At 44.0% G+C, this 14276-nt stretch overlaps 1 protein-coding gene across 4 annotated transcripts in view; it reads right to left on the bottom strand.

Moving 5' to 3' along the window:
• LOC146060510 (bone morphogenetic protein 8B-like) overlaps positions 1–14276 on the bottom strand; it is a 62823-nt gene that overhangs the window by 18101 nt on the left and 30446 nt on the right. For all 4 annotated transcript variants that reach the window (XM_083173776.1, XM_083173777.1, XM_083173778.1 and 1 more), the window contains exons 2-3: positions 10739–10931; positions 5826–5974 (exon numbers count right to left, since the gene is read on the bottom strand). In XM_083173776.1, the coding sequence (XP_083029902.1) occupies positions 5826–5974; positions 10739–10931 (342 nt within the window). The remainder of the gene's footprint in view (positions 1–5825; positions 5975–10738; positions 10932–14276) is intronic.

The raw sequence follows: 14276 nt of genomic DNA, 5'->3' as shown, positions 1-14276 counted from the left end.
TACCAAAGTCCAATGGTGATGGATAAATGGAGTGCGTGGTATATAGTCGCTGGGGGTGGCTGGTCCGGATCCAAAGGGAAATAAAATGCTGGGGGCAATGTCCAGGGCTTTCTGACGCGTTTCCCTGCAACGAGGTGCAGCTTTGACATATTGTGAATGTTCATTGGTGTACTAGTGCTACTTTTTCTTTTATATGCTCTGCATCAGATTTAGCATGGCCAAATAGCAAAACTGAAGCAGAGCATGCTGGTATGTGTAGTTCAACAACAGCTGGAATGTCAAGGTTAGCCATCAAGGCACTAGGGCATGGTGGATATCAATATGCCTATCCCAAGCATGTTTAAATTGTACTACTGTATTTGCGTCTACCACCTCTGATGGTAGGCTACTCCACTTATCTACTAATCTTTCTGTGAAGTAATTATTCCTCAAATTTCCCCTGAATCTTCCTCCCTCTAGTTTCAGTGCATGTCCTCGTGTTCTGTTGCTCCTCTTCCTGTGAAGAATGTCTCCCACCTGTACCTTGTTAAAGCCCTTGATATATTTGAAAGTTTCTATCAAGTTCCCCCTTTCCCTTCTCTGCTCTAAAGTATACAAAGACTAAAAGATCTTAATATGTATACTTTAGAGCAGAGAAGGGAAAGGGGGGACATGATAGAAACTTTCAAATATATCAAGGGTTTTAACAAGGTACAGGTGGGAGACATTCTTCACAGGAAGAGGAGCAACAGAACATGAGGACATGCACTGAAACTAGAGGGAGGAAGATTCAGGTGCAATTTGAGGAAGATTTACTTCACAGAAAGAGTAGTAGATAAGTGGAATAGCCCACCATCAGAGGTGGTAGACGCAAATACAGTAGTACAATTTAAACATGCTTGGGATAGGCATATTGATATCCTTACAAAAAAATAAGGATCAAATATGGTTTGAGGTAACATGTTTAAAAAAGGGGCAGACTAGATGGGCCAAGTGGTTGTAATCTGCCGTCAAATTCTATGTTTCTAGGGTGGGAGAATAAAATAGTGGCAGAAGCATGGCAAGCACAGTGAGCCATGCCAGGGGAAGCTGTGCACTTAACACCCCCCCCCCCCCCCTGTGCAGCCGGTACTTCCTGCCGCCGGCGCTTCTGTCAGGTCCCGGCTCCTGCAGCATATAAAAAGTGACACTCAGAAAATGGCTGCCCCCATAATGCAGACAGTTTTTGAGGATTCTAGAGTAGGCGGCGGCCTCCTCTAGCAACTTTAAAAACGGTCTGCTGTATGGGGGCAGCCATTTTCTGATTGTCACTTTTTATTAGCTGCAGGAGCCGGGACCCGACTGAAGCGCCGGCAGCAGGAGGTATCGGCCGGCGGCAGGGGCAGACGGCAGCGGGCAACTATAGCCCCGCAGACTCCCACCCCCCCGGCACCCACACCTTATCAGCGCTTCCCCGCCACCGTGGGGGCTGCAGGGCTATAGTTACGCCACTGGATCCATACCCCATTCGAAGTCTGCACATGGTTTCACTCCTGTGTTAAACGCCCCTGGCCGATTGATCATGTTTATTCCTGATATTTAAAAGGTCGGTGCTTTTACTATGCTAGTAACAGCATTGCCTTTTTAAATGTCGGTCATAGGGACGATCAGAAGGATCCCCGACCATTTGTAAATAAGGGCCAGGCCCACAGTCACGACTGCCAGCCATTTATGGAATCAACATTTACATAATCACATACACAAACAGAAAACAAAATAACATTTGAGGAGTAATTCATAGTGCAATTTAATTGTTACACGCAAGTAAAAACTTTTTTTCTTTAAGTTATTACATTTATTTAGAGTACACAGCTATAGTTTGAACTCATGCGCTCAATTAGATCAAGTGCCACAGGGTTGGTACTGTATGAACTGATAGACACATATATTTTATTTTAGTTTAAAACATGATTTTAAAGAATGTCACCTAATTAATTTTGGGGCATTCAACAGATTCAACCAAGATGGCGTATTTGTGACATTGACATACTGTCTCAGTCAGAAATTAGGTATATTCACCATATGGGCACCCTTGTCCCAAAGGAAATAAATAGTGAATTTGAATTGAAGCCCTTTCTGATTTGAGTTTACCTAGTTTATTTCCATGGTGACAATCGCTTTGCATTAATTTCCATTTTAACTGATATATATCTACATATATTTTCTCTTGAACACTTTTGTTGATTATATTTGAATCAAATTTTGTTTTTTATTTAGATTTCCACTGCCCGTGCGCATGCAGGTTATACCTGGAAACTATTTCCCTCTTCTTTATTTATGGTGAAATGCACGGCCATTTTGGTTTGGGACTGACTGCGCACGCGCAGTGTAAACCCACGCGGAATAATGTTTCTGTATGTTTTTTATGCATTTACTCTTAGTGGACTTGATTGTTTTTATTATTCCTTACACCTGTTTACATCTGGACTTTAATTTACACAGCCTTTGTGCAGACGTATGACAAGTGGAACTCCTAAACGGGAACTTCCAGTTATTGTGACACGCACCGCCATCTTGCTTCTGAGGGATTGCACAAGCGCAGTGGGAAACCAACGCCAATTAATTAGTGTTTACTTCATGTTTAAAATACTGGACATGACCCACTTGTAGTGACGCTTCTGACGAAGGAACATAGTTCCGAAACGCATTAAGTCTAGCTTCCAATTGACGTGGACCTACACCCTTTGGCCATTTGACATCACCTTCCCACAGTTTTGACTACCGATCTAGAGAGGAATCTACCCCATCGCCTTCCTGCTTATTCATCTGCAGCTGCATTTGCCTGGGGTTTATTGGTTCATGCGATTATATTTGTCTTCATATAGAAAGTGCAATTGTATATTAAAACCACCTGATTTTAAGAAGTTTTTTGCACTATTTGTCCTCTTTCCCTTATGTCCCATGCTGTGACACCACTATGGGAGAATATTTCTATAGGTTGGACATCAATGTTGCCATATAGAATTTGGAACTCAACAACTTTATCCTAAGGATTCCATTAGGACTTATTATTTGGTGATATTCATTTCATTGTATCACTTGTGTTCACTTCCACTATATCTTTATTATTCGGAATATTTGCTGTGTGCACAAAATTAGCAGCACTTGAATTTTATTGCACACGACCATCAGATTATTTTCTATTTAGACACACACATACACATACGGTATATATAATAAAATGTAAACTACCTTAATTAAAAAAACAGTTAAATAGTTTAATATAAAATAAATATAAGAACTCTTAATAATATTAAGATATAATGATACATTTGTTAATATATGAAAATATTCAGACAGTTAGAGTCTCCTTCAATTTACTGTTTGCGAACAGATATCACCATGAATGGGTACTGCAAATGTGAAAGTCCCAGAAAATACATATTTACAAGTTCTCCACTGCGGGAGACACAATTCAATGTGGCCGGCCTGTTCAAATATTCTCTGTAAAGCGCTGCGGAATATGTGTGCGCTATATAAGAAACTGTTTATAAATAAATAATTAATAAATATTGTGATGGGGGGAGGGGATTTACTTAGATAAAATGGGTAAGAATGCATCCATTCGTACCCATTTGATCCTATTTGCGGCCGGGACCCGCCGGTCACCAAATTAACAAAGGTGCCGTTTTTACGAACAGCAAGCTCGGATGAATTTGGCATTACGAATGAATAGACCCAGGGCCAGATTTCCCACTAGGCCGTGAGGCACGGTCCTATGGGCGGCACCTGCTGGGGGCGGCAAGCAGTGGCGTGATTTTCTTTTGTAATTTTTTTTTTTTTTTATTACTTTTTTGCCGCCCCCTCCCCTAGCTCTGCCTGCAGCATCTGGGAAGTTGTGTACTGGCGCCGGGGATCAAGTGCTGACCAGCGATGGAAAGAGGCAGCCCTGTCATGTCAGTGACAGGAGCGTAGCACTTTCGGCGCTGGAGAACGAGTGGTGCTGCTGGGGAAAAGCAGCCAGTATAGTGCTTCCGGCGCTGGGGATCAAGTTTCCCTGCGATGGCCCCCTTCCCCACCCGTTTGCAGCCTGGACTCCTCCCTGCCTGACCTTTGCTGAGGCAGGAGTGGGTACCCGTCGGCGGCCAGATAGGGACTCGGGAGCAGGCGTCCCAGTGCGGTGGTGACTGTGGCTGCGGCAGCTAGATGGGGATCAGGCCCCGCCCGGGCTTTGTGCTGCCAGGGATTGACCCGGGAACTGCAGCCATGCGCTGCTGAAGGTATGTCCCTCTCTCGTTTTTTTTTTTGGGGGGGGGGGGGGCAGCAAAATATGTGCTGCCTAGGGGCGCTATGGCACTGAAATACAGCCCTGAATAGACCATCAGTTGAACTCAGCCGCATATGGACAGAGTTCTATTCCATTGGCAAATTTACATTTCGTATGAGCGAATTCATCTCAAAATACTAAAAGGAAAATATACCATCTTTTCCATTAGTATTTGATGAAGCAATCATGGATCAATGAGATCTGTGCATCATGCTTCTCTGTAAAATAATAAGAAAAAAAATCAATAATTTAATAATAATAATATCCTTTTAATAAAGTCAAATCTGCATGGGCGAGAATGCTAAAAATGGTCGCATTGACTACCTATGGTATTATTACCTACATCACCTGAACAATCCAATCAAAGCAAATGCAATCCCAATATCAACAGCCAAACAGCGTGTCCCTACTGGGCGACCTGACCACCATAGTCGTAGCTAGAAATGGAATGCATATAATGTCTTTATGTAATATATGTAATGTCACCCCCCCCCCTTTTTCATCCCTGCTTGATGCTGCACTGTACAGTGGTGTAGGGTGCAGCTAAGGCACCCGAAGCTCATGTCACGGCTCCATCTCTCCCCAAAACCCCCCCTCCCGTGCAATTGTGTGGGGGGTGCCATTAGGAGCTTCCTGTGCACCACTGGCACCCACCGTGCGCACACCTATGGGCGGGATGTACTAACTACTGCCACCGCAGAAAGTGTGCTCCTTCTCCGGCTTTTTCTTTGCATACCTTACCGCCTCCCCACTGCCCACGCTGACCGTCTGCAGGTCCTCTATAGTCACGGCAGTGTCTCTGCTACCGCCTCCTTTCTGCAGCTGGCCAGTCTGCTGCTGCTGTGCGTGATGTGACATGTCTGGCGCACGAGAGGGGTCTAGTCCATGTCGAGCGCCGGGCCAGAGTGCGCATGTCTGGAGTTTGGAGACGTCAGCGCATGCAGCCCACTCACTACATGGCATCAGCAGACTGGCCCCGCTGCGGAGAGGAGGCGGTAGTAGAGATGCTGCTGTGACTATAAAGGACCTGCAGACGGTCAGCACGGGTGGGGAGGAGGCGGTAAGGTATGCAAAGAAAAAGCCATGATCGCGGAGAAGGACACTTTATGCGGCGGCAGTAGTTAGTACATCTCGCCTTAGGCTGGCCACAGCAGGGGGGCGCCCTGCAAACAGTTGGCGCCTGGAGCACAAGCTCCGCTGGTGCCACCCTAGCTACGCCTCTGGCACTGTAATCCACAAAAAATTCCTAGTGTGCGCAAGCATACATGGCCAATAAAGTTGATTCTATTCTATAAGATATATCCATTCATCCCTATCCCTAACTATTTTACTGGGGACTTTACAGTCTTTAAGTCATTGGATACTCAGGTATTCAAGGCAGAGCTGGTGGGCAGCATCTGAAATGCAACTTCCACAATAATGCATTACTATACTGTGTCAATATGTTGCACAAATAATACATATCCATGTGCAATTGTAATGAAAGACAACCAGCAGACTACACACAACATAACCATTAATTAATGTACTTAAACCTCACCATTGTCGTTCTCCACATAGAGACGCAGTCCTGAGTTAAATTTTGAGTTAAGCAACCAATGGTTACTGGCAGCCGTCACATCAAAGACTAGCCATCCTTCATCGCCAGCTTGTATGCTTTCATGGTCCAGGAGAGTTAGCTCAGGCTGCCTGAAGAGGAGAGAATAACATTATAATTATACATTGGTAGGACTGAAATGCTTCATATACCAAAAACAAGTGTATACAGCCAGTTTGTTAAAATTCAAAATGTCAATATGTACAGAATGTTGACTTTCACACTATCTACACAAATATGTCTACATTGTTGAACTAGGGACAGGACAAAATGACGTGTAAGCACAGCCCTGCCTTCAGTAGTGTAGCCTTCTCTGGACTTATGATTTAGGTGTAACATAGGAAATACTCTTGGGTGTGTTAAGTTTAATGTGTAGGTGGAAAGGTGCTTTGCCGCTCAAAAGAAAAAAGTGAAAGTAAAATCAATGTTTACAGCCCTTTTATGGTGGGTGGGGTTGCTGGTCCGTGCTGCGGTGGTGATAGGTGGCACTATTTGCGGAGACCTGGTAGCCCTATCTGTCCCTAAGCTTACCTAGGTCTTCTGGCCTTCTATCTTCCTCCACGCCGTGTTCCGGACCTCCGCGAGTGTGCCGCGCTTGGCCGGAAGTTCCGGTTTGGTGACTTCTGGTATCGGCGGCGGTGTGCGGACTTGCTTCTCCCCAGGCTGCCAACGCGTTTCGAGAGACAGGCTCTCTTTGTCAAGGATGCCTGGTTCTGTTTCCTTGCAGAATTTATTCATTTTTTTCTTCTTTCTTTATTTGAAAAACTTTATTTAAAAACGGAAACCGCCCCCCTTTTTTCTACATTAAACACTCCATAATAACATTTAACCCCTTCCTGACAGAGCCAGTTTTTGCGTTCCTGACAGAGCCCTTTTTTTCAAATCTGACATGTATCACTTAAGTGGGTATAACTTTTTTTTGCTTTTACTTATCCCAGTGATTTTGAGATTGTTTTCTCGTGACACATTGTACTTCAAGTTAGTGGTAAATTTTGGTCGATACAGTCTGTGTTTTTTTGTGAAAAATACCAAAATGTCGTAAAAAAATGGAAAATTTTGCGATTTAAAAAATGTTAAATTTTCTGCTTGTGAGACAAATAATCTTACCACTCAAAATAGTTAATAACTAACATAGACCATATGTATACTTTATGTTGCCATCATTATTTCAACCTCATTTTCATTTTTTTGGACACTAGGAGGCTTAAAATATGAATAGCAAATTCTCAAATTTTCAAGAAAATTTCAAACACTGATTTTTTTAGGGACCAGTTCAGTTCTGATGTGACTTTGAGGGACTTGTATGTGAGACACCCCCATAAATGATGCCATTTCAAAAACTGCACCCCTCACAGTATTCAAAACAGCATTTTGGAAGTTTGTTAACCCTTTAGGTGTTTCACAGGAATTAAAACAAAGTGTAGGTGAAATTTCAAAATTTCATTTTTTTTGCAGATTTGCAATTTTAATACATTTTTCTAAGGAACACAGCAGATTTTACTAGAGAAATGTGACTAAAAATTGATTCCCCCAATTCTTTGGTTTTCATAAATATCCTATATGTGGCCCTAGTGTGCACGGTGACCAAACCACAGGCTTCATAATAGAAGGAGCACCTACTTGATTTTGGAGCCTCCTTTTTATGAGATTATTTTTTAGGCACCATGTAGGTTTCTAGGCACCATAAGATGCTAAAAGTTAGGAACCCCCCCACAAGTGACCCCATTTTGCAAACTACACCCTTCAGGGAATTCATCTAGGGGTATAGTGTACATTTCAAACCCCCAGGGGTTTCACCAATTGTGGTACAACTGGGCAGTGAAAATGAAAAAAATTAATTTTTCATTTTCACAGCTCAGTTGTATCAAAATTGGTGAAACCCCTGGGGGTTTGAAATGTACACTATACCCCTTGATGAATTCCCTGAAGGGTGTAGTTTGCAAAATGGGGTCACTTGTGGGGGGGTTCCACTGTATGGGTGTTTCGGGGGTCATTCAACCAGAATCTGTGCTGCAAAATCCAAATATCACTCCTTCCCTTCTGAGTCCTGCCATGCACCCAACTGGTATTTTTTGGTCACATGTGAGGCATTGCCATACTCGGGAGAAATTGGGGCACAGATTTTGGGGTGCTTTGTCTCCTTCATTCCTTGTGAAAATGAAAAATTTTGAGCCAGATCTGCATTTTTGTGTAAAAAAATGTAATTTTTTACAGAAAAATGCAGTTCTGGCTCAAAATTTTTCATTTTCACAAGGAATGAAGGAGACAAAGCACCCCAAAATCTGTGCCCCAATTTCTCCCGAGTACGGCAATGCCTCACATGTGACCAAAAAATACCAGTTGGGTGCATGGCAGGACTCAGAAGGGAAGGAGTGATATTTGGTGGTGGAATGAATGGTGGGTGCTATGTCGCATTAGCAAGACCCCCGAAGCACCAATACAGTGGAACCCCCCCACAAGTGACCCCATTTTGGTCACCAGCTTTGGGAGGGGGGCTGGCGCTGCGGCTGGCGGGGGGGTGGGAGGGGTGCTGGCGCTGCGGCAGCCGGGTGGGTGGGAGGGAGGGGGGCTGCCGGGTGGGAGGGGGGGGGGGGGCTGGCGATCGGTGGTGATCGGTGCTGTACTTAACAGCACCGATCACCACCGATCACTGTGTTACCGAGCGGCTTAGCCGCCGGTAACACAGAAAACGCTGCAATTGGCTGTTCACATTTGAACAGCCAATCGCAGCGATCGCCGCGAGGGGGGATGTCTGCTGTCAGGGACAGCAGACATCTCCAAACTGTCACCGCGTCTATAGACGCGGTGACAGTTTAAAACCATGACGTATATATACGTCTTCGGTCGGGAAGTACCTCCCGACCATGACGTATATATACGTCATATGTCGGGAATATCTTTATATATATATATATATATATATATATATATATATATATATATATATATATGTGTGTGTGTGTGTGTGTGTGTGTGTATATATATATATATATATATACACATATATATACACATATATATGTGTATATATATATATATATATACATATATACACATACATATATGTGTGTATATATATATACACATACACACACATATATATACAGCAGACATCTCCACAGCAGACATCTCCAAACTGTCACCGCGTCTATAGACGCGGTGACAGTTTAAAACCATGACGTATATATACGTCTTCGGTCGGGAAGTACCTCCCGACCATGACGTATATATACGTCATATGTCAGGAATATCTTTATATATATATATATATATATATATATATATATATATATATATATATATATATATATGTGTGTGTGTGTGTGTGTGTATATATATATATATATATATACACATATATATACACATATATATGTGTATATATATATATATATATATACATATATACACATACATATATGTGTGTATATATATATACACATACACACACATATATATATATATATATATATATATATTTATATATATATTTCAGTTCCTTTTTTTTTTTTTTAACCCATTGCTGCTGCGGCTTGCGGGGGGGGGGGTGGGAGGGGGGAAGCGCTGCGTGCGCTGAGGCTCCCTACTGCTGCTGCTGCCGGGGGAGCTGGGGGAGCTGCCGGGTGAGTGCCGGGTGGGTGGGAGGGGGGTGCTGCTCATCGGTGGTGATCGGTGCTGTACTTAACAGCACCGATCACCACCGATCCCTGTGTTACCGAGCGGCTTAGCCGCCGGTAACACAGGAAACGCTGTGAATGGCTGTTCAGATTTGAACAGCCAATCACAGCGATCGCCGACCGGGGGGGGCACCCCTGCCCCCCCTGGGCGGCGAGGGGGGATGTCTGCTGTCAGGGACAGCAGACATCTCCTAACTGTCACCGCGTCTATAGACGCAGTGACAGTTAGAAGCCATGACGTACATGTACGTCAAATGTCGGGAAGTACTTCCCGACCATGACGTACATGTACGTCAAATGTCGGGAAGGGGTTAACAGTAAAACATATTTTTTGCTAACACTTTCCCTTTAAGACATGTGCTTGCCGCCAAAAGTAAGGAACATTTCCGTTTTTAAATAAAGTTTTCAAATAAAGAAAGAAGAAAAAAATGAATAAATTCTGCAAGGAAACAGAACCAGGCATCCTTGACAAAGAGAGCCTGTCTCTCGAAACGCGTTGACAGCCTGGGGAGAAGCAAGTCCGCACACCGCCGCCGATACCAGAAGTCACCAAACCCAAACTTCCGACCAAGCGCGGCACACTCGCGGAGGTCCGAAACACGGCGTGGTGGAAGATAGAAGGCCAGAAGACCTAGGTAAGCTTAGGGACAGATAGGGCTACCAGGTCTCCGCAAATAGTGCCACCTATCACCACCGCAGCACGGACCAGCAACCCCACCCACCATAAAAGGGCTGTAAACATTGTTTTTACTTTTTTCTTTTGAGCGACAAAGCACCTTTCCACCTACACATTAAAGTTAACACACCCAAGCGCTTTTATTTTATCCTTTAAAACTGTACTTATCCAGCAAAAGCAGCTTCCTTGAGCGCAACCTATACTTATTATATCCTACCTAAAAATAGGAAATACTCTATAACAGGCATTCCCAAACTCAGTTCTCAACGCACGCTAGCAGTCCAGATTTTCATGATATCCATGCTTTAGCATAAAATTAAATCAACATAACTGAGGTACTGAAAAAGTCACCAGTGCTTAAGTATGGATATCGCTAAAACCTGTGCTGTAATGCTGCCCATACACTAGGGCAATATTGCATACAATTGCATCTGTGCAATAAATCGAAGGATTGTATGTACATTGAATGCACAGTGCTATATCATTAATGTAAGAACACCTACCGATTTGTATGTTCCTGGTGAATCTCATAGATACTGATGTGAAGTGTCCTATTAGAGTGGCGAGAAAAACTGCGAGTCTTATATAGTCGAAACTCAGCGGCTGTCACTGATTCACCAGTTGGAATCTGGGTCATGTCAAACTTAAACTCTTTCCAATATGGCTTCTGATGGAAGATATCTCTGTCGTGTTCAACTGTAAAAAGAGAAAGTGTCAATGTTCGGGTTTTAATAAATACAGTAGCATGACATGATTATATGTATCATTATTATTATTATTATAACTGGTTCTACATAGAGGCATAAGAGTTAGTGGCTTTTCACCACATTCTATACCCATTATCTAAGGTGCCGAGGGTCCCAAGTTTAAAGTGACACCCGGCAGGTGGTGCTTTCTGGCAACAGGCAACTAGGCAAACAGGACCAGCAGCAGCTCTGCATATGAGACAGAGCCCCAGAATATGCGAGAGAAGACTGGATCAGCTCCTACAGTACAGGCTTGGGATACTAATGCTTCAAGGCCCTGGGGTGCGGGGGAAGAGACTGCGATATCTGGCCAGCTGCAGCATGGACTTAAGATGTGCTGGTTGTCTTTGTCTGCCTGCACCAATGCTGCACATCTGGGCTACTAACTGCTCCAGGAGCACAATGCTGCTGCACGCAGTCTGTGGGATGGGGAGGAGGGGGGTTTGGGAAGCAGATCCATCACCATTGATTCCTGTGTGAAGAATCCATAAGCACTACAGGAACTCTGAGTCCTGTCTTGTCCTTATCTGCCTCCTTTATGGTACCATGTCTTCACTGTTATTAGGTTGCCCAACACTGCCTATCGCCTGCTGCGCTTCCAGGATTTGCATCCAGAACACAACCTGGAAGTGCCTGGCTCACTGCATCTGTATGTGGGCCAAATGCACTAGTGCAAAGTGATAAAAGAGAGAGATAAAGTACCAATCAAACAGCCTTTAACTTAGCCGTTACTTGCTGATTGGTTTGTAATTTCTCCACCCTATCTCTTTCAAAGGCTTAGGAACACCAGGACCTACAGTATGTGTGTAGTAGTAGTAGTAGTAGTACGTTTATTTATAAGGCGCCGCAAAGTGTCCGCAGCGCCGTACATAGCAAACAAAAAAACAAATTACAAGGTAACATACAGGGTGTGTTGAAAAATACAGTATAAATAGGGGTATAGCTGGTAGAACTAAAATCAGCATCAGTTCAGAAGTAGGTGTCAAAATTGTCGAGGAGACTGAAGATGAAGTAGAGGAAGGGAAGAACAGGACAGGAGCACAGGTGAGGTAAAGAGGTAGGGTGAGTACGTGAGGAAGGAGGACCCTACTCATAAGAGTTAACATACTAAAAATAGGTGGGTGGACAAACGAAATACAATAGGATAAGTAGGAACGGAGGGGAATGGAGGCAGGATAGGAGGATCAAAAGAGGTTAGGAGGAGGGATAGGCTAGTCGAAAAAAGTGGGTTTGAGGGAGCGCTTGAAGGAGGTAAGGAAATCAGATAGCCTGATGGGTGGTGGGAGGTTGTTCCAGTGCAGGGGGGTAGCGCGAGAGAAGTCTTGGACACGGGAGTGGGAGGAGGTGATTAGGTGAGAGGTCAGTCGGCGGTCATGTGTGATGTTCCCTCTCTCTCTCTGTATCTGCTGCCATTGCACCCACGTAGCTCTGTGGATGGGGTTAGGCCGGAGGTTTCCAACTTTGTTTATTTACGCCACCCTATAGTATCAGAATATTATCCAAGGCACCCCTAGGGCAAAAGTTTCTTATTGACACATTAAGAAAAAAATCTAAATGAAATAAATTGTGTTTAAATGTCATACTTAGGTTTAATTATGTAGTGAGGGACAAGATTAGCTTCCACATATTTTTATGACTGACAGCCACAAGTACTGGTTTTGCCTATTACAGTGACCATAATTAATTTTAAATGATCCTGGATCACCAACCGGAGGCACCCCTGCAAAGGTTCCAAGGCACCCCAGGGTGCCACGGCACACAGTTTGGGAACCACTGGGTTAGGCCATGTCCTTGTCCCCTCTTATGTCCCTGGGCGACATACTATTGGATCCCCTCTCATTCAGCCTGCCAGCTCGCCATGGAGCTGTTTCTGGTGGATGGTGGATGGCGGGGATTCGTGAGCGGCTCACTCACTCGCGCATCCCTATGTACTGTACATCGGTGCAGGCTTTGGGGGTCAGGGGGCGATGGGTGCAGGTGTGCAGCAGAGCTGAACTGACAGTGCTGAACCGTGCTGCTTCGTGTGCTGAATGGATGCGCACGCGCCCCATTCTGACGGACAGTGTGACCTGACGGATGGCGATAGAATCGCCAGGTGCTGCTCTAATGAGAGCGGCTCCATCTAGGATATAGGAGAAACTCACCTCTTCTTGAGTGAAAGTCATGCTTAGCGCCACTCTGCTCTTCCATGCATTTTTACACAACATTTCTTATTTGAATTTATATAACAAATGTGAGCGGCAATAGCATTTTTAGCTCACAGAGATGGTGGCACTCAAAGGGTTAAAAGGGCAAGCAGGAAAATCTGGACTTAATTTAGATGCTAAGAACAAGCTCATCAGTATGCAAAACCCTATGTAAATAGATTCTACCAGTGGGGTACAGACCTTCTATCAGTTCTATTTCATGTCCTAAATTAATTTCAATTGGCTGCTTGTGTTCTGGATTAGCAGAAAATGGAGCTCTGTTTACCAGTAATACTGCTGGTTAATAGCAGCCCCATCATGTTAGAAATACCTCTCTTTTCCACCATTATTCCATGTTCTACTATAGTCACAGTTATATTTTTCCTTTGACATGTGTGTGACTCTTTGTTTCCACCCTCTTTTTTTACTTACTGTCCCTTGATATAAATATTGCTCCTCTTTACCCTGTCTTCCCAGCGCCTTTCCTCTGGCATGTCAAATCACGATATACGAGCATGTATCCATCATATTATACCAGCCAATGTTCATGCCATACTTGCCTACCTGACCCTCTCCTTGAGGGAGAAAATGCTCTGTTCCTGGATTTCCCTGGTAATGTATGATTGCCATCACCTTCTGGTGAAACACCTTTCTAAACAACTAACTCCTCACAGGTAATGCCAATCATACATGACCAGGGAAATCCAGGAACAGAGCATTTTCTCCCTCATAAAGAGGGTCAGGTAGGCAGCTATGGTTCATGTTATATTAGACCATGGCATTGTTCCTTCCCTGGTCATGTATGATTACCATCACCTGTGGGCAGCTAGGTATTGATAAGAAAGGTGGTTCACCACAGGTGATGGCAATCATCAGGACCAGACTGGGACCAAAAATCGACCCTGCCATTTTGAGCACACAGTCCCACCTGCTTGCGACCTCCATTTATGATACTGTGGCACACTGATGGGGCATTGTGAGTACAGTGTAACTTGAAGCATTGGCCCATGCTCTCCTGTTCACCTTCATAGTTTTGCTTGTTATGCAGAGCACTCAAAAATGAAAAGTACATAAAAACAGTTAACAAAACAAATACCGTATATACTCGA

This window comes from Crinia signifera, chromosome 2 (genome assembly GCF_055691185.1).
Source record: "Crinia signifera chromosome 2, ASM5569118v1, whole genome shotgun sequence".
Taxonomy (NCBI): Eukaryota; Metazoa; Chordata; class Amphibia; order Anura; family Myobatrachidae; genus Crinia; species Crinia signifera.
Note: the sequence above shows the minus strand (reverse complement) of the source record. Positions and strands in the feature narration are given on the sequence as shown.